The sequence below is a fragment of the Rissa tridactyla genome, chromosome 3, assembly GCF_028500815.1.
Source record: "Rissa tridactyla isolate bRisTri1 chromosome 3, bRisTri1.patW.cur.20221130, whole genome shotgun sequence".
Lineage (NCBI taxonomy): Eukaryota > Metazoa > Chordata > Aves > Charadriiformes > Laridae > Rissa > Rissa tridactyla.
Window position 1 is genome coordinate 57196272 of NC_071468.1, and position 20074 is coordinate 57216345.

The 20074-nt window shown below is 38.3% G+C and overlaps 1 protein-coding gene across 15 annotated transcripts in view; it reads right to left on the bottom strand.

Annotated features, from left to right (window-relative positions):
- The window catches only part of SYNE1 (spectrin repeat containing nuclear envelope protein 1), a 302834-nt gene that overhangs the window by 67997 nt on the left and 214763 nt on the right, over positions 1 to 20074 (bottom strand). For 14 of the 15 annotated variants that reach the window (XM_054197389.1, XM_054197388.1, XM_054197395.1 and 11 more), the window contains 12 exons: positions 16302 to 16436; positions 15582 to 15688; positions 14079 to 14229; positions 13123 to 13257; positions 12813 to 12968; positions 10850 to 11059; positions 9206 to 9307; positions 7291 to 7410; positions 5237 to 5437; positions 4391 to 4564; positions 3836 to 3967; positions 821 to 1017 (listed from right to left, as the gene is read on the bottom strand). In XM_054197389.1, coding sequence (XP_054053364.1) covers positions 821 to 1017; positions 3836 to 3967; positions 4391 to 4564; positions 5237 to 5437; positions 7291 to 7410; positions 9206 to 9307; positions 10850 to 11059; positions 12813 to 12968; positions 13123 to 13257; positions 14079 to 14229; positions 15582 to 15688; positions 16302 to 16436 — 1820 coding nt within the window. The remainder of the gene's footprint in view (positions 1 to 820; positions 1018 to 3835; positions 3968 to 4390; positions 4565 to 5236; positions 5438 to 7290; positions 7411 to 9205; positions 9308 to 10849; positions 11060 to 12812; positions 12969 to 13122; positions 13258 to 14078; positions 14230 to 15581; positions 15689 to 16301; positions 16437 to 20074) is intronic. The other variant, XM_054197387.1, reaches the window with a different exon arrangement.

Below are 20074 nucleotides of genomic sequence, written 5' to 3' on the forward strand. Positions count from 1 at the left end.
CCTAACAGTGCCTTCTTTTTGCCTCTTAGGAAGAACTAAGTTTAATGAAGGACTGGTAACTAGGTTATCAATGGGTTTGGGTAAGCTGCAACAGCACCCCACCCCACCTCACACACATAAACACGTTTTTGCTTTCCATTAGAAAGCTTAATCTTCCAAAAGCTTTACCACAAGCTATCTTAGAGCAGAAATTTAATGTTTTCTTTCAGAAATTATCTCCCTATCATTTCATATGCCAAGCAACAAATAGGATGTCAGAATGAGAGTATCTCCACATAACCTTTATACATACAATCCCTTTATGTATCTCTCTTGAAAGGCTAGTGAGCCAATAAGCCAGGAATGTTATGACTAACAGACAAAGCTTGTATATCACTTAAGGAACTGATTTCAGAAGTAACATATGAGTAAGTAACATAAAGGCAGCTAAAAGTTCCCTTTCACATATGCAATGACACAGACTTACAAGAACCCAGCAGTGACAATGCCCCTGCCAGAACACGCTGAGGCTACTCATGCTACCTAGCAAAGCACAATCCTTTCTTATCAACCTGTATGGATATGGGGCTTCTAACTTAGTCATCCGAATAAGATATCTTCTGACTTCCTCCCACCAGCTGTTACATATTTTATCGCAAATGGGAGAGTATGATCGCACTTCTACGGAACAGGAGTAGGATATTGTAGAGTAGTCAAACTATTTCATACATTTCAAAGTAATTTCTTTTAAATGTCAAATCTAATAGCTCTGGATTAAGAATGACTTCGACCTGAACAGCACAGGTGAAGAAGTTTATACTGTCCAGTACATCAGCATTACCTTGTCCAGTGCTTCAGTATTGTCTCCAGCCTGTGAAGCTCCTTGTTAACCTTGCTGGAGTTACTTAACCAGTGTTCTCCTAGTTGGTTCAGTTGACTTTCGAGATCTGAGCAGCTAACAGAAAAAAGGAGCCTTTTCCCATCATCTAGCACTTGGTATAATTTAGGTTGGTATTCAGTCAGGTTAGATCGCAGACGCTGCAATGACAGAGGAGACAGTTAGACAGCTGAGCAGGTCTCTGCTATCACACTTTCTCAATATTTAGTTTTCTTTTATCGCATTCTGTAGCGTATCAAATGTCACCACAACACATCACATTTTTCCCTCTGCTCCAGGTCTAGAACTCTTTGAGAACCATCATGGAGGTAACCTGCTCAAAATCTGAATGTGCTGTCACAAAACCCCTCACTTTAATATGTTTATTGACACTTTCTTATGATGAACTCCTCTCCTTGGTGTAGATATTTTACACTTGAAAAGAACAATTTCAAAAGAAACCATTTCTGAGAGAAATTGATTAAAGTATCAGAACTTAATCTACCATCTGCTGAAAACTCTACTGCGACGAAAATTTAAGGTGTCCAATACCAAGTTATTAACAGTAGCCACACCAGCCATTTCAATTCCTATCTTCAGTTCTCTGGTCATCTAACTCTTCTTTTACTGATCTACCCTCCTGCTATCCATGGCTACAAAGAAGATCACTCTCGATCCATCCAAATCCCTGAAAACAGAAGCTGATTGTTACGGCAAAAGAAAGCAAAAAAGGTACCGAAAAAGGAAAGTCTGCTAATACTTTTAACTTGAAACCAACTGGGAGCAGAGACAGATTTAATTTAAATGGTGACTTGTAGATGGGTAAAGAATTTGTATTTGTGGGCAAATATACCTGTATAATGATAGCAGAATTTGTCAAATAGTAGAGATTTTTAAAACATCTGTATATTTGACTAAGCTTGAGTGCAAAATGTACGTGCATTCCCCTTTTTCAGTTATGCTGAAACTAATCTGAAGATAAAGTGTACAAAACTACCAGTCTCATGGTGAGTACATAAACTTTCTATCACACTTCTTATTTTCTCTTTCACATAAATAGAGCTCTAATAACTTAACAGAATTTTTATATTTACATATGTGTGTGTCTGTGTGCGTACTTACATATGTATGTATAACATATATACACAAATAAATGTATAACTCCTAGAGAGTAGCATAAAAATTCCAAGATAGCCATAAATTAATTATGACGGATTTTTAACCTAACCATGGTCACAGGGAGAGAAAAGAGAAAAAGGTATCAAAAATTATGCCATAGCAGAGTCCGAGGATCTGAATTTGAATAACCTAATATATGTAACTGACAAGAGAAACAAAATAGGAAAACTAATCTAGGGTCAGGACCAACACAAACAATGCCCAGCATTAAACAAAACCAAAATAAAACCCACGCTCAATAGATTGCTTAAGTTCTCCTCATACCATTGAAAAAGCAGAAAGCTGCATAGTAAAAGAACAATATACATAACAAATTCAGAGTAGACAAGAAGTCAATTTGCAAGAAAAATTTGGCAGACATTTTTCTGTAAAACAAAGCAAGAAAACAGAAAAGAACTCAACCAAAGTGCCCGGTGTATAATGAGACAAAGGCAAAACACTAGATCAGAATTCTCATTTTGAGAACAGACAGAAAAAACAGGATGTGGCAGAAATCTATATTTAAACTACTAGTTCTTGTTGCATTTGAGAAGGAGGAAGTCAACTTGGGGATCTGCAGGTTGTTCAGCCTCACCTTGCTCTCTGGAAAGATCATGGAGCACATACTCTTGGAATCCATTTTCAAGGACAAAAAGGACCAAAAGGTAATCAGGAATATTCAGCCTGGTTGGCTAACTTGACAGCCTTTTAGGATGAAACTACTGTCTCTGCGGATGAGACTGACTTCAATATGGCCTTTGACACTCTCTCCCCCAGGACCCTCCTCTGGAAGTGGAAAGAATGTGGGCTGGATAAATGGACTGTTACACGGATTGAAAACTGGCTGCATTACCAGTCTCAAACACTAGTGATCAAAGGCTCGATGTCTGTCTGGCAGACCATAATGGGCAGAGTACTCCAGGGATTGTTGATATTTGAGCCCAAAGAGCTTCGACACCTTCACTGAATAATGACAGAGTGCGCTCCCTCAGTAAATTTGTGGATGACACTAATGTAGGGAGAGTGGCTGACAGAAAAAATGCAAGATTTAGTCCTGAGGCACTTTGATAAACTTAAGCTTGGAGGCAGCAGAAACTTTAGGCGGCTCAACAAGAAGTGCAAATTCTGTGTCTTGCGCAGAATAATCCTATTTCTCAACACAGACTAGGAAGGGAATGGCTAGTGTATTTAACCTGGCATCTTCCATAACCAAGACATTGTGAATAAGGCAAACCACAGCACTGGCCTACATTAGGCCTGTGAACAACTGACAAGTTATTTTATTATCCCCATCTACATGGTGTTGATGAGGCCACATCTAGTGCACCTGATTCTCCCCTGCTCCCACTTCCCACTGATTTCAAGAAGAAGGAAGCAGTCAGGATCTGGTGCAGAGCTATTAAGATGCTTTGGGACCTAGAGTACATGTCCTTTAAAAAGAGGCTGAGGGAGGCGTGCCTGGTTTACAGTTACAAACAGGAGGCTAAGGGCCAGTCTAAAAAAGACCTATAACTGTTTCAAGTAGAATTAAAAAGATTGTAGTGTTAAATGCTCCTCAGTAGTGCCACGCAATAGAAGAAGAACAATGGTGACCAGCTGAAAGCTGAAGGTTTCGATTGGGCATTATTGAAAACTTTTTCAGTAGGAGGTGATGCAGCACTGCAATTGGTCCCCAGTGATCTCCATCTTGTGAGGTTTTCAGTGCCTTGGCTTATCCAGCACGTGGAAATTGTCCTGCTTCAAGTGGGAGTCTGGACTAGGTGACCTTCAGAGGTCCCTCTCGTCCAACCTTTCCACGAAGAATGTCTAAAAAGCACCAACCTGAAAAAGCATAATCCGTTCTGTAAGCCTGTCCTCTGTCTCTTCCACCAAACCAACCATGGGGATGCTACTTTCGACAGATTCCAGCTGTCTGGTAAGTTCCTGGTAATCTTCATCCAGACGCATCCAGGTCTGCAAGCACAAATTATCCATGTATATGGTGAATATTGATCTAGGTATCTAGAATTTTTATTACTCTCTTTCTCAGTCTGAAATCCTATAGCTATGTGGTTGTGAACATACAGAAATACAGTACAAATGGTGAACCTATAATAAGACACCACCTCTGTTTCAAGCTCAGCTTTTATTTAGAACATATGGATAAAGCTGTCATGTTCTCATTGTCAGCTAAAGCTAAGCAGCTCTTTTAAATTTAGAGGGACACAACTTGTGTCACCTGAAGGACACAACAGGTAAACACAAAGATTACATGTAGTCTACCAGTGCCTTGTGTGTATGACAAAAGGGACTGATGTCCACCAATTCTGTCCAAGCACAGGAAACCAACATTATAGAATATCCTGGCAGTACAGAAAAGACCACAGAAATTCTCACCTCTAGAATGTATTCCAGCTCCACACCTCGTTTATGAGCCAGCTTTAATACAGCAGAAGCTTGAGTCGTTAGGTCTGAATGTGACTGAGTTTCCTTCAAGAGGGCAAAGCTACTTATTTTTCTGAAGAGCGTTTCCGTCAGGATCATATGAGACTCCAACCCCTGAAAATATTCCTGAGAAATTTGGGTGTGAAAGGAAGGGTAAAGAGAGAATAGAAAAGAGGAAGTGTAATTGTTACTCAATTCATTACCACTAAAACAAAATTTTAAGACAATAGCAGCACAATCAAGTAGTTGTAGACACAGAATTAAGTAAACTTTTCACTCCACCACCATTTCACAAAATCCAACCAAAAAAAAAATCTTTCTTTTAAAGAAAGAAAGAAGTCATTCTTTCCACACAAATTCTATCGCAGCTCTCATTCCATAAACAAAAATAGCTTAAATCAGATATATAACACCAAAAAATTCTTCCTAATTAAAAAATGTAGAAAAGTCATGTTATATATTGTGGGTGCTATTAGCAAACATAACTTTCTCCAGCGAAAAAATGGAGTAGTGGGTAAAATTGCTATGTAGCATGACAGGACAAGAAGAGTAACTTGTTATTAGAATGAGGAAGAAAATGTGATCTACCTGGGTTCACTGTCAACAGAGTGTTTTAGTTAGTCAGTCAGAACAGTTCATTGATTCCAATTTGAAATACAGTAAGTTTTAATATATCTCAATTTAATACTGGCCCACCATTCTGAAAAGCTCCTGAACCTTTAGGAACAGAAGGTTAGCAATTTTCTGTGAACAAACTTACAGTCATGATTAGCCCTGAAATATGTCACAGTTTCTTACCTTATGTTTGTCAAGTAGTGATTGAACCTCTTCCTTAGAAGCTACAATCATTTTCTGGTCACCAGCCATCTTTTCTTGTCCTGTTTCCAACAGGTCAGCCAGGTCCTGTAAAGCCCGTTCATACTGCCTCTTAAGAGCCAGATTCTGATTCAGGTCACTCCGTCTGGATCCAATGATCATCATCAGCTCATCATACATATCCTTGGAGGCAAAATGTAGCAGTGGTGATTCTTATTTCACACCTTACACATGTCTTTCTACCAGCAACCTTACTGTCTCTGTATTCCTCTATGAATACTAGCCGAATAACATCTATTTCCAGCTCAAAAAGACTGTGCAGATATACTGACTTAATTGATAAATTAACAACCGACCATTTAAAGAGAGAAGAAATAAGCAAGACCTGCAACTCTTTCAAGTGCATGCATTTGGGAACAAAGTTAGCAGAATCCCAAAGGCTCGCTTTCAGTAATAAAGGAGTTGGGTGACTGGGCTTAAGGCATCAAAACCCAGACTACTGTGTGGCTACCGCACACTGCAGGTGTTGTTTATATTTTGCTTCTTGTAATGCAGGGGGTTAGATGGACTCCATTACGGCTACAGACTACAGGCATCTCACAGCCAGATTTGTCTCCCTCTCCTACCCCAGCAGCTTACTGGTAGCAATCAATACATACAGCCTGTAGTAAAAACCAAACCAGGCTCAAAACAGCAATATACTCTACATAGAACAGTGAAGTGTAGAAAAAATGCAGTATGTATTTCACAGTGTGTCTGTACTGCCAAATTATCAAATGAGCCAAAAGGAAGAATTCCATCCGTTTCCATGTGCTATTACTTATCTTGTATACCTCAACCATAAAAGTGAGAACAACCTACAGATGCTTTTCTTCACCAGAACAGGATTACTTTCTTGTTTTGGTTTTCAGAATTGTATTCTCAGAACATACATCCGACTGTGAGGGTAAGCCCATACCTTTGATCAAGACAAGACATTCAGAAACTAATAAACCAAAATGTCCCTACAGCCACTGAACGCTACAGCAAAGTACACACCTTCAGACTACAGCTGGCTTTTCTAGATTTAAAAAGACAATTGAGAAGCACAACTGTCAAAACAGCAAAGGGAAGGCTTTTCTAAAAACTGAAATCAGTGGGAGGGGGACATCTACACATAACCTGACAGTTAAAAAAAAAAAAAAAAAAAGAAAAGGCAGGAACCTCTATGACCAAAAGGATAAAGAAATAGGTAAAAGACACATTTGCACAAACTCTTTGTCACTCGTTTTTAATTGAGATCACTGTTTTGTTGGCTTAATAAGTTTACGGTCTGGTTTCAGGTGTTTCCTTTGTTTCCAATTTATTATGATGTCATTATATAGGGTAAAATTCAGTCGCAAACCTTCTCCTTGATCTTTCCTTAAGCACTCCCCTGCCCCAGCAACAAACTGCTCACAAGGGAGTTTCAACAGCCTGTCATAGCTCTGGATCAAATGCCCACATGTATCTACTTCAGAGAGCTGTAAGATAAGAGCCCTACTAAGGTGTGTTCAAAACCAAGTCTAACAGAAAGTATGCAGGAACAGGAGACATTCTACTAAAAGCAGAACATTTCCAGTTTTAGGTCCCATTAGCTATCTATCCCCCTTCACCCCCCTCCTTTTTTTTTTTTTTTTTTAAATGATGGATGTGAGTGAGAACTAAACCCCAGACCATGAGACATTGGTGAGAACAGGGCTCAACCTTCAGCAGAAATTTATGTTTACTTGCTTATCTGTTCTTATCTGTTCAAATAGAACAGAGACTCAACAAGAACTGAAAGAAAACGTGGTTTTGTGTGCTTTTATGATTAACACTACTGAAAATAGATATGTTAGAAAAATCTGAACATGCAAAAGTAGAAAAGCTAGGTGAATCAGGGAGAAAATATCTTTTATACACACAGAAATGCTTTTAAATATGCTTTTCTAAACTGCCTTATGAACAATAAAAAGGAGCATACTAATATCTTTGATATCACCAGACAGGCCTAGGATGGAACTTACGAACCATACCTGGATCTTAGACAGCTCTTGCATAGAAGGTTGGTCAATTTGTAGCTTGTCTACATGCTTCTTTAGTTCACTGATTCCAGTATCTAGTTCCTTCAAACCTTCTTCTGCCTGCAGTATGACCTGTATTTGAAAATGACATCATTTAGTTTCAAGGTTTAATAACAGTACTGTAGCTGCCATATGGTAATGTTCTTTTCCATTTCCTGCCTGAAGTATTAATCAGTATTTCAGTAGTAAGTACTAAGTATTAATCAGTCCTTCAGTCTGCTGAAATTGTAAAGGACACTCTAAAGTATTAATTCAAAGTTGGGAGAGCCAAGCTTGTTTCTTACAGTAAAATATAATATGGCATTATTATTTTTAATAAAAAACCGTTTTAGTATCATAAACAATTTTATACAAAACCTTGCTGTGAAGTTCCACACTTTTAATTGGTTGGTACAGGCACAAAAGGACTATTAGTTGTTCTAACACCTTCTCCTAAAGCATTCTTTTTATTAACACATTCCTGTCATATCTGAGCACCAAGCAGCCAACCATCACAGCAAATGACATGCATGACAGCAGAGCTGTGCACAGTTCTCTTACAGGACTAGGAGAGGGCCAAAATTACTGTCAAGGAAAAGGTCTTCTACATCCTCTTTTGTACTTGGAAAATGACAAATGAAAGCACACAGTTTGGTATTCTCAACTGTACGCAGGTGATAATTTGACTATTTCAATAGAAGCTACAAGAAATAAGGTCCTTCAACCTAGGAGTCTCTGCTGAATTAATGCATGCAAGCTATAACAAAGGTAAAAGCACAAGGTGGACTCCTGTGGTTATAGTCCTTCGTTAAGGCCCTTTCTTGGAAACTGCATATCCAAATGTTTAAACTATATATGTGAGTAGAACTCCTGAGTCCCAGCAATGCAGTCACTAAACTTACACTTCATGCAGCTAAGCTACTTGGCTGATTAAGGGCCTTATTTCTGCTTTCCCAGTCACGTGTTGAACAAACAGCAATGCTTTTAAATTTGGATGCTTTATGTGCCAAGGCAGACGTCCAGAAGAAACCAGTTTGGTTTTATTACCATGTTGTTTTCCTAATTGGTAGTTAAATTAATCATATAGGAGCTAATTTTTCACCAATGTTTCGTATCATGGAAGACAGGAAAGACAGACACAGACCTCCAGCTCTCTTACTCATACATGAATTAAAGTTCCTTCAAAATTTGATTATCAGATATATAAAGGCCAGTATTTCTGTTTAGCTGAAGGATAAGTCTCTTCCTCGCAGTCACCTTCTGGAGCCAGACAGTAGCTCTTGGATAACAAGAAACATCTACAGAAAGTAACCCTTAACGTACTTCAATCACTTTTCTCATTGGCAAAACAGAAACAAGGAAACATGATGTATTTTGTCATATTATTAATTAATTATTCCTCAGGCAACTCCTGATAAAGAAGAAACAATTATTGCCTTAAATTAAAATTAGTAACAGTCAAGATATTACTATAAACTAGTGCAGAAGAAAGTGCCTTTGGTTTTTTAATAAAGTGTAATAGCCAAACAATTTAGCATAACTTTAGACTTCTTTTGGTTTGTTGAAATTTTCTTTCTTTCAAATATTGCCCAGTATGTGCATAACTAGGTCACCTGGGGAGATAAGAAAGACACTTCGTGTTTGGTTTGTTTGTTGGGTTGGGTTTTTTTTGGTGTGTTTTTTTTTTTTTGTTGTTGTTGTTGTTTGTTTTTTCTTAAATTTATAAACACGTGTAGTGTACTCTTGGAAGTACTCATTTTCACATACTTTATGTGAAGACATACATTCTCCCATAAAAAGCAACTATTCTGTAGAATCCAGTTATACCTTAAATAGAAACTTTATCTCTTCCCTCCTCCCTGCCCAAGTAATAGACATTTAGTAATACCTTCATTTGCTCTGTTTCTGGTCTCTCAGCTGCCTCTGCTAGTTTCTGTAGAACTAAATATTTGTTATCAGCCACTGATGCAAACAGAAGCTTCAGGTCATTCTACAGGAGACAACAACAGGAACAAATTATAACTAATCACAGCACAAGCCAACTGAAAAATATTTTATGATCCAAAAAAGTTTAAAACTTTACAATGTTACAATATCAGCACTAAGGCTTAAAAACTATTCAATATTGAAAGCACCATAATCATCCAATGTAAAATATGCAACATATCCGTAGCTCCATATATATGAGCAAAAAGCTAAACTAACTTCTATTCAAAACATAACCTGTGAACTCATTTCTGCTTTTGCCTTCCAATTAGATAATTATTTAGCAGGGGTCAATTAGCTTCACTGAACAAAAACATGTTATTCTTGTGTAGCTTATTCCATCACATATGCTCATAAACAAGCTAGGTTTTACTTTTTAAGGAAAGCTTTTTTCATTACAAAATTAAGCAAATATAAAAAAAAAGTAAACAGGTTTCAACACATTTCAGGGCTAACTATATATTACAACTTTTACAGTACCTTATTAGACCAGATGCATGCATATTAACAATTTTTGCCAAACTGCAATTTTTTTTTCATGCATTCATCCCAAAAGAACTCCTAATATAGGTAAAATAGAAAATAATCAGCGCATTTCTCTAAAACTTTTAGCATTATATAGGAGTGTGTTTTTGACTTTTTTTTTCCATGCAGAAATTCTTTTGAAATGTTAAATATCTCTGTTACACAATAAAACACAGGATTCTAATCACCTTATCATCTCCTTTCTTCAGCAACGAAAGGCCTTTTATTTAAAATTGTTGGAATAATTTTTTTTCCCCATCTACTGCAGAGGAAAGGTTATGGAGTTTGAAAAGAAATCCTATAGAACAACCTATGAAATTATGATCCTAATCTAAAGAACCAGCAATCTGTTTTCCAATTTTTTGCTGGAATTTATATAGTTTTTGTCATTAAAAGTAAACCATTCTGGAGGCTTTATATGATAAGAATAAGAGAGAAGGTAGAGACCAATTAAGGTCTGAAAGCATTTCTGAAGTCCGTTTAAAAAGATTTCTAAAAGCAAACATTTCTCCACCTCTCTTCATTATTTTCTGCTTTGCTTGATACAGACAGCTTGAGATACAAGCTCTTATAGAATAATAGGATGGGTAAAGGGTGATCGGAAAGGTGGGAATAAGTATTATGTTTTCTGTTTTATCATCGCTAATAAAACCTGTGTACTATGTCATTTCTGAAATTATAAAATGCATAGAGTGGAACTCTAAAGTTGCTTTTTCTTCTTTGAGAACAGTAGTCAACAATTTCCATTTATTGCAGTGCCAGGAGGGTGAGTTTGGGATGAATGATCATTTCTACAATAATTGCATGAATTGCAGAAGGCTTCTAGCAGAAATTTTGAGTTTTAGAACATGATTTGGGTGCCAAGTTTTGCATAGCCTACCAAGTTTGATTTTCAGTAAAAACCTATGAAAACTTGTTCTCTTGATTTGGTACCAAAAATTCTTATTGTTTTGACAATCAAATCCTTTATATTCCCCATTTGACATGTACCCTTTTTAATTCCTTCAGATGGGCATCATACCTTGAAAGTCACTATTTGCTGGAGCTTTTCTTTCATCTGAAGGCACCTCTGGTTTACGACTGACTCCAGCAAGCTCAGCCTTCTCAGGAGACAATCCAAAGTGTCTTCTATAATACCCTTATTATCACCATTCTCAGGAAATTTCTGAGCAAATAAACTCTTGTTCTTATCCATTTCTTCCGTTACCTCCTTGATTTCTTTGGCAAGAGACTGATTTTGTAGAAAATAAAACAAAGCGACAATTAGACATTCTAGAAAGCAGGCAAACATATTGCCATAACCATTGCCAATTTTGCAGTGATGCAGTGACTTTTTTACGTTGTTAATATACACACACTAGACAAAGTTATGCAGCTGCAGTATTTCTGGTAATGAAAAAAAAAACCCAAAACAACACAGACTGCTCTGAGGAAAACAAGTGCTGAAACAAAATGAACCTGCCCAAATAAGGACTTTGTGAAACAAATCCACACAGCTGCTGAAAAACCTCCTTTTCCCTCTCTCTCCATTTTGTGTTGATGAATTTGTACTGTTTCCATACCCCAGAGCACTCCTCCCTCTTTTTACTTATTTCAATTTCAACACTGTGGTGTTTGCTAATACTTAGCAAAGAAGTTAAACAGCAGAAAAACTCTATGTTTATTTCTCTTCTGATCAGGCAAAATTCGGGTCAGGTGCTGCTTTCTGCAACATTCTTGCACTGGGTTTGCATGGCAAGGTTTTGGTAGTGGGGCGGTACAGGGGTGGCTTCTGTGAGAAGCTGCTAGAAGCTTCCCTACGTCCAATAGAGCCAATGCCAGCTGGCTCCAAGACAAACCCGCCACTAGCCAAGGTCGAGCCCATCAGCAATGATGATGGCGCCTCTGGGATAACATATTTAAGAAGGGGTAAAAAAACCTGTGCAACTGCAGCTGGAGAGAGGAGTGAGACTGTGTGAGATAAACCACTCTGCAGACACCAAGGTCAGTGAGGAAGGAGGGGGTGGAGGCGTTCCAGGCGCTGGAGCAGAGATTCCCCTGCAGCCCCTGGTGAAGACCATGGTGAGGCTGGCTGTCGCCCTGCAGCCTGTGGAGGTTAATGGTGGAGGAGATATCCACCTGCAGCCCATGGAGGACACCACACCAGAGCGGGTAGAACCCCATGGAAGGACCCCACGCTGGAGCAGGCTCCCGGCAGGACCTGTGGCCCTGTGGAGAGCTGGAGCAAGTTTACTGGCAGGACTTGTGACGCTGTGGGGGACCCACGGTGGAGCAGTCTGTTCCTGAAGGACTGCACCCCGTGGAAGGGACCCACACTGGAGCAGTTCGTGAAGAACTGCAGCCTGTGGCAAGGACTCACATTGGAGAAGTTCACGGAGGACTGTTTCCCATGGGAAAGACCCCACACTAGAGCAGCGAAAGACTGTGAGGAGTCCTCCCTCTGAGGAGGAAGGAGCAGCAGAGACAATGTGTGATGAACTCGCCGCAACCCCTATTCCCCGTCCCCCTGTGCCTCTGGTTGGGGAGGAGGTAGAGAAAATCAGGAGTGAAGTTGAGCTCAGGAAGAAGGGAAGGGTGGGGGAAAGGTGTTTTAGTTTTATTTCTCACTCTTGTTTTGATTGGTAATAAAATTAAACTAATTTCCCCCAAGTCGAGTCTGTTTTGCCCGTGGCAGTAATTGCTGGGTGATCTCCCTGTCCTTATCTTGACCCATGAGCCTTTTGTTATATTTTCTCCTCCCTGTCCAGCTGAGGAGGGGGTGTGATAGAACGGTTTTGGTGGGCACCTGGCATCTAGCCAGGGTCAACCCACCACAATTTTCGACACAGTGAATAAAGTTACTTCTAAACAGTAGCAGAATACTGCAATTACGCGGAGATTATGACATGTCTCTTATCTAGGATTCTAATATTTTCTTTCTAAACACTATATAAAATGCACCCTTGTTGGCAATTTAAAGAAACTCCTATTCATGGTTTCCTTACCTCTTGCTTGCAGAGATATGTTTCTGTTTCTTCCTCTGGCAACAGAGCTGTATCAACAAAGACCTGCTCTTCAACACCATCTAGCCACAAGGAGGTGGCTGCAACACCATCATACAGCTTCTGTTCAAGATGCAGGCTCTCCTCCACCCGTCCAGCCTGGACAAAAGAAATCAGAGAAGTCGAGAGCAGAAGTACAAGATACTCTTTCTAACATCTAATATTTGTGAAAGGGCTGGATTTCCAGGTGGGAGCTAGAGAAGTTTTCATTGTAAATGCATCTCTGCTGTTGTAAAAACAATTGAAATGTTACCTCAGATGACACATCTTCAAAGGTCTGATTCAATTCAACCAATACCGGTGACACTGAGGATTTATCCTCATCCTGTCCTTCCTCCTTATACAAAGGCATTCCAGATAGCAGTCGGTTTGGTCTGCTATACAGCTGCTGAGAGAGAAGTACTAATTAGGAGTGCTTCTACTGCACATACAGGGCACAAAATTCAGCTATACAGATTCTACTGCTGACTGAAGATATCACCAAATAACACCCATGGTCCTCCTGTGACTGTTCGGTCATGAATATCTTGAATAAAACACTGCTCAACAGGAGGTTCACTAGAAGAGCAGAATAAATACTTGTGGCCAGAATTAGCAATTACATGTTTTTACCAAAAAAATAATTAATTGGTGTGAAATGAATACAAGATATTTATAACTTTGGAAGCTGATTTTAATGTAGTATTATAGAAACAATAGTGGACCTGGGTCTATTAAAAATAAAATGGAGGCTGTACGTTAATATAGACCTTGGACTGTTTCCAGTTTAGTTGATTAATCCCTGCTTCTTCCAGTAAAAATTCTGTGGCTGAAATCACTTGCTGCTTTGTCACATACTCATTAAGACCATGAATTGAGCGTAACAAATAAATTCAAACTGAAAATACCGGTTTTTCCTCTGAATTATCACCAGAGTACTGGTCAGTTTCAGAGGGATGATTTGTTACAGAATTATCCTGGGTTAGAGAAGTAAATAAAAATTTTGTTCTTTTCTTCCTTCCTGAATGGTAGTGCAATTCAAATCACTTTGAACAAGTGCAGTGCTAGTGCCAATATTTCATAGTTTTTAAAGATGTCACAAAAATAAATTGTTCCATATTCTTTGCATTAACTACATCGCCTTAATGCATCTGCTATGCACATACTGTACCTCACGTTGTGACAAGTGCTTTCATAGAGAAAATGCAAAGAGAAATTAAAAATAGCTACCAGCTGTTCTTGTTCCAAAGCTTTCTGGAGCAGTGTCTGCTTGGTATTGAATTCCTGGTTCAGGCTTTCCCATTTCATCTTCATCTGTTCTTCAGATGATGGCTTCTCACCTTCCAAGCCTAATTCCTCTGAGAGTGTATCAGGCTTCTCACTGAATGGCAAGATGCACAAAGGTTTAACAAATACAAAAGTTATAACAGATAAGGTTATAAACAGATATATAACAGATAAAGTTATAACAGATAAGATAGTAAGAAAAAGGCTGGTTTGTAGCTGCAAGAAGTTATTGACTGATGGGATAAAATATACTTTGTAAGAGACCGTTTAGACCTGCAAGTACCCATACTAAGTAAGAACCCCCAAAACAGTCTGAATATATACTACATTGAAATGTAACCTTTAAATAAGCTTTGCTTCGAAGCAATCTCTCAAAATGCCAGACGTACCCTGATATTTTAATGCAGGACAAGCATATGCATTTAGCTTTGGTAAGCAGTGAATGAAGTTCAGCGTTTTCTGTTTGATTTTTTTGTTTGTTTCTATAGCGTAACGTGACAGAAGGAAGCCTCAAAAAGGAGGAGATAAGTACTTTCTGGCATTATAGTAAAAAACCACATTGAATTTACACAAAGGCTGAGGAAAAGAACTTACTGAGTACAGGTCACATTCTCTATGAGTACAGCTCACATTCTCTATGCATAAGTCTTGGTTCTGCTGCCTCATGAACCATCTTCATGTTCTAGACATTGGCATGCTGGCAGAGCCACAAAGGTGCTCATGACTACTGAGATACATCAATGAAGTCTTTTAACCAAAGGATGGATTGCTCCTTGAATCTCAAGCTGGTTATGCTCACCCTGGTTTCCTCTTCCCAAGATCTGGCCCTTCCTGCTCCCTCAAGGTCCACATCAGCAGTAGGCAGTTATTTTCTTCTGCCTTTGCTGGGGCAGAAGTCTCTCGCACCCAGAGCCAATGCTTTTATAGACATCTACTTCCCTCAAACGGGCAAATGTGCAAGAAAATACAGACCAGAGTGAAATTAAAAATATAAAAGGCTTCAGAAAGAAAAATATTCACTAACTGCAGGAAAAATAAAATTAATCAATGACTATTTCATCTGGAAAGTTCTGGTTACGATGGCAGACTACAATGTTTTAGCGATCAGCTATGATTCCCACACCAATGCTAGACCATAAAGCTATAATAACTGATCCACTGCTTATCTAATGAATCCTACTAGTTTGTAATTTTTGTCTGATGCTTAATAATAACAATAAAAGGAATTTGTAAATGCTAAACGTGATCTATTAGCACAAAACTGTTTGTGTAATTATATTATCAGACTTCTCAATTATAAACCAGGACCCCAGTATCCTAGTTGCTGTATAAAAATGATAAAAAAAAAATATTAGTGGATTATATGCAGAAGAGGGAAGTAAACATAGGGATGACGAAGCACAGGTCATAGAAATTTACTTTGCAGAATAACACATGAAAGCACACCTTATACACAGGCCTTCTGGAACACTGTGCTGTGTTAGGATTTCTTCTCCACGGCATTTTACTGACCGAAGCAGATTCTTCTGCTCTTCTAGCTCTTTTTCCAGCTCCTAGCATAGCAAGTTACAAAAACCAAAACAAACCTCAAACAGATTGCTTTTACCTTGGAAGGATATGTCTACATTGCATAACTGTCATGTAAAGATAGCTGAGCTATTTCTGATAGGGCTTCCTTGAGCGCCAAAAGCAGTGCAAGATCTCCACGCAGGAACACAGAAATGTTTGGTACATAAACTGGATTGTTGAACTAATTGACTAATGCAATGCAGTTTCTGGAACACAACCTAGTGAGGATGTCTCTGTATGATGCAACACAATGTATCTTGTAATGTGTGTATCTTTGCTTCTATAAAGACAATATTTACTATATTGAACAAATACCATCATCTCCTTACAGTAGCTTTAAGGGTTGATTCAATTCAATTTTGCTAATGGAAAATGGACGTATAGAGTGGTTAAGCAAGTTGGCCACGGTCACCCAGGAAGTCTAGTCTGCCTGGCTGTTACAGATACAAAATAGCGAGCTCAGATGCATCATTACAATAGCACTGAGTAAGAAACAGTGTGAAAATGGAGATTTCGGTGGAAATATTAACAGAATGGCTCAGCTACAGTGTTAAGCAGAATCTAAAGATGGGAGTAAAAGAAATGCAAAACACCAACTTTCTGTTGCTGCAGGGTGCTCTGCTGCTGCTGTGAGCGAGTGGTTCTTGCTTGTGCCAGCCATTCTTGGACACTGGGGCTTTGTGAGGAAATGAAGTCCAGATCACTCTCCTCCTTTTCTTGTAACGATCCCTGCTGTAAGAGTGAGAAATAAAGATTTTACAAACTCTCTTATGTCGCTAGAGAGCTGGCAGGTCCAGCTCATCAACTGAAAACCACAACTAGTGCCACCTTCCATGTCTCAAGCTGCTGGCTTACATAAATTCTGAAGTGAGCAATGACTTTAGATTTCTAACTTCTGCTAGTCAATAGTTACGAGCAAGAAAGCATCTGTAAAAATGTAAAATAAACATGCACCATTGCACTTAGCAGAATCAGACACCGGAGATCAGAGACCATGGACTGATGTATTTCTGAAGACTGTTCTGCTTCTCCTAAAAACCAGCATTGGTCCGTAAAGGAGAGTGCAGCTCAGGAAATCAATGGCTTGTTCTGCCAGGCTTTTAGTCTAATTAAAGCCATTTTTTTGCCTAACTAAAAATAAGAGAATGTTAGTTGTCATTCTGGTCAAAATTTATTTATCAGTAAGTATCAATTTATTTATCAATAAGTAATCAACCCATGGTTGGCAGAAACACAGTCAGTTAACAGCAGATTGTATGCTATGAACAGGAAAGACAGTAAGAGAGACCAAACCACAGAATGTTATAATAGAATAGCAAAAGCAACAGTCCCTTCACTTCACGCTTCTATCAGTATGTTTTTCCAACACGAGTGATTAAACAGGCCTTCTATGCCAGCAAAGCAAAAGAAGAGCAAAAGTCTTAATAGTTCCCAAAACTGCTTTATCAACTTCTTGACTTAAGCAATCCATGGTGGCTGTAAATTTAAATTATTTTAGCAGCCTACATATTCAAATGCAGGGATTTTAACATACCAGGCCTAATGTTAAAGACAGACTTCTCCTAGGTCTGGCTACTTAGATCTACACAACTCTCAGGATTTATTTAATGTTTCTTGCATGTACACAATGACTGTAGAGTTTGCACCTTTTTTTTTTTTTTTTAAGCTTTAAGAGCTAAAGCTGGAGCTTAATTCCTCTCCCATTTTGTTTATATACCTCATTTTTTGAGAATTCATATTTTGTCCATATTCATTCAGCACTTATTCTAAATAGAGTAAGAGCACCAAATGCCTCAGACTTTACATCAGGCTCCCCAAAACAAACACACGTTCCACTCTCCAGAGAACCCTTGCCTCAAATCAGGCAGGGACCAGCAGGGCTGAACGTGGCTGAGGAAGCCCCTCTTGCCTCATCCAGTGCTCCTCGTACTAACAACTGGGATGGACCTCTGCCACCAGCATCCCTGGCTTCAGGCACTGAAATGGCAGAGTTTTGATAAATAGTAGAAGTTAGGCACAAGATTTCAGTTTTGGGGGATGATGAGTATACTGGAGTTGAAAGGACTGATTAGTGTTAGAGGATATAAACTGTAAGAGAAGCGAAACAAGCAAGCAGGCATCTAGAGCTGCAGAGAACTATTAGCCCCTGCTCTATGAAAGAGCTTTGTTTCACTAAGGATTCAGTTTGCAGGTAAACTGTGATACGTTGTAGGAACAAGTTCCTAGAAAAGCTGACACGGTCACTGTGTGAAAAATGCCATTATAGAATATCAGATTAGGCAAAGAAAATGTTATGCGAGGGATAAAGAGGGTCTAGAATTTTAATTTTTCTATTAAAAATTAGAAAAAAAGACAATATTTCTGTAAATTATGTAAAAAAAGTCTGCTTCATTTTATATACTCTAGGGACAATAGGTATTCAACTTGTAAATTCCTGTAGAGAATAGTATCTAGTTCTTCATTGCATTTGGGCTGGCTGATTTCAGTTAGATTTTGTCTCCTCTGCTCTGGGAAGAAGGTTGAGAAGCTACAAGTTTGGAGTTACACTAAGACAAATAAATAGTAGTCCCACAGTTCCCGCAACAGCAAAGAGTGTAAAAGGGGCTGTGGCATTTGTGGATGCAAATATGCTATTGTACATATTTTTTAGATCAAAATTATTTGTGAACCAGATTTTTATCATTCTCAAATCATAGAATATAAGTTTGAAAAACACACTTGCATTTTCATTTGAATTCGCTCTGAAGGAACTGTATTACATTTTCTTCAAATAGCCAGTGATATAAATGCTTGAAGCTGGCATTCCTGGGGACTATCCAGTCCAGCACAGAAATATTTGGAAAATCCTGAAGAAAATGGTGCTAAAATTGATCTCTCAAAGGCATTTAGAATTGTACAAACTTATATCAGGCATATTTGTCTTGTGAAACTGAAGTCGTCCCTCCCCCCCCCCCCAACACTTTGTAGTAAATAGTAAAAACCCATTATCTGTTTGTTGGGGGGGGGTTTGTTTGGTTTTTTGCTTGTTTTTTTTTTTCTTTTTTTTTTTTCCACTACAGAATCCATTCTACTTCTTTGCTTTATAAGGATTCTATTTATTTTTATTGCTCCTCTGTCACAGAAGTTAGTAGGTAACAGTAATAATGCAATGTTTTGTATATCTTCCAAAGCACACAAAAAATGCTACCTTTGGAATCAACATAGTCTGGAACTTTCCTGATCCAGCATGTTTCTAATGAGTTTCACTGCTTCATTTTATGAATAAAGGAGTTGGTTTCCAAATAACATTTTCCATATCATTAGTGACATTAATTAATTAAAATAGAAGGAAAACTGAAATTGCTGCAAGGAAGTCACAGAATCTCACACTGGCTCCTAAAAAGCCTTGTGTCACAGATATAACAGATATGCTGAAATACCGCTTTAAGGAAAATACAGCTCCGTCTTTACAATGCTCTTGCAGTGCAACTTGGGAGGATCCTTCCTTTTCTGAGTGCAGGCTGGTCTGTCTATGCCTCTGGGCAATTACAAGGTTATCAGTACATCTAGAGACATGCATAAGTCTGAGTTTCTTACATGCATAAGCAACAGTGCTGTTAGCATGTAAGGTTTCTCAGGGTTAAACATGGTAGAAGATAGAGTTAGTGGTTTTTTGGGCATCTATGCTCTGAGCCTCAGTCCAAAAGAAATACTTTATGCCTGATTATTTGGAAAAAGACATTATAGAATTTCTCATTTGAAAAAGAATTACTCAATGAAAATTTGAAGATGTCATACTGCCTATACCTATTTTCTTCCATAGTCTATAAGTGTAATCCAAAAAAAGTTTGCAATTCATAAAGAAGCTTAAGTCTTGCATGCACGTAGCATCTTAAACGATTCATATTCTACATCTGGAGATTATTTTGTTGTTATTTTCAATATTAGAAAAGCATCCAAAAATCTGTTTTAAAAGTTTATTTAAACTAAATCACACCATTGCATTTTAACTGTGCTGCATTATATGCAATATATATATTACAGCATGCATATTTTAAAATGAAGCAATAAGGTCTGTAATGCCTTTTCACTTCACAAGTATTGTATCAGGATATAGTTTATATGCCTACATGCTGTTGATAACACTTTTCATTTGCCTAATCATGAGGTTTAATATGCAAGAATAACATTAAAATTACTTCATCTTAGAAGCAATAGAAATAAATATCTGGGGTTTTTCCTTCGCCCTTTTTTTTTAGTGTTTGTTTGTTGTGGTTTTTTGTTTGTTTGTGGGGGGGGTTGTGTTTTGTTTTTTTGTTTTGTTTTGTTTTTTTATGTGAAGCTATGTTAAGTTTTATAGTTATCCAGTTGCTTTGGACTAAAAATAGTCC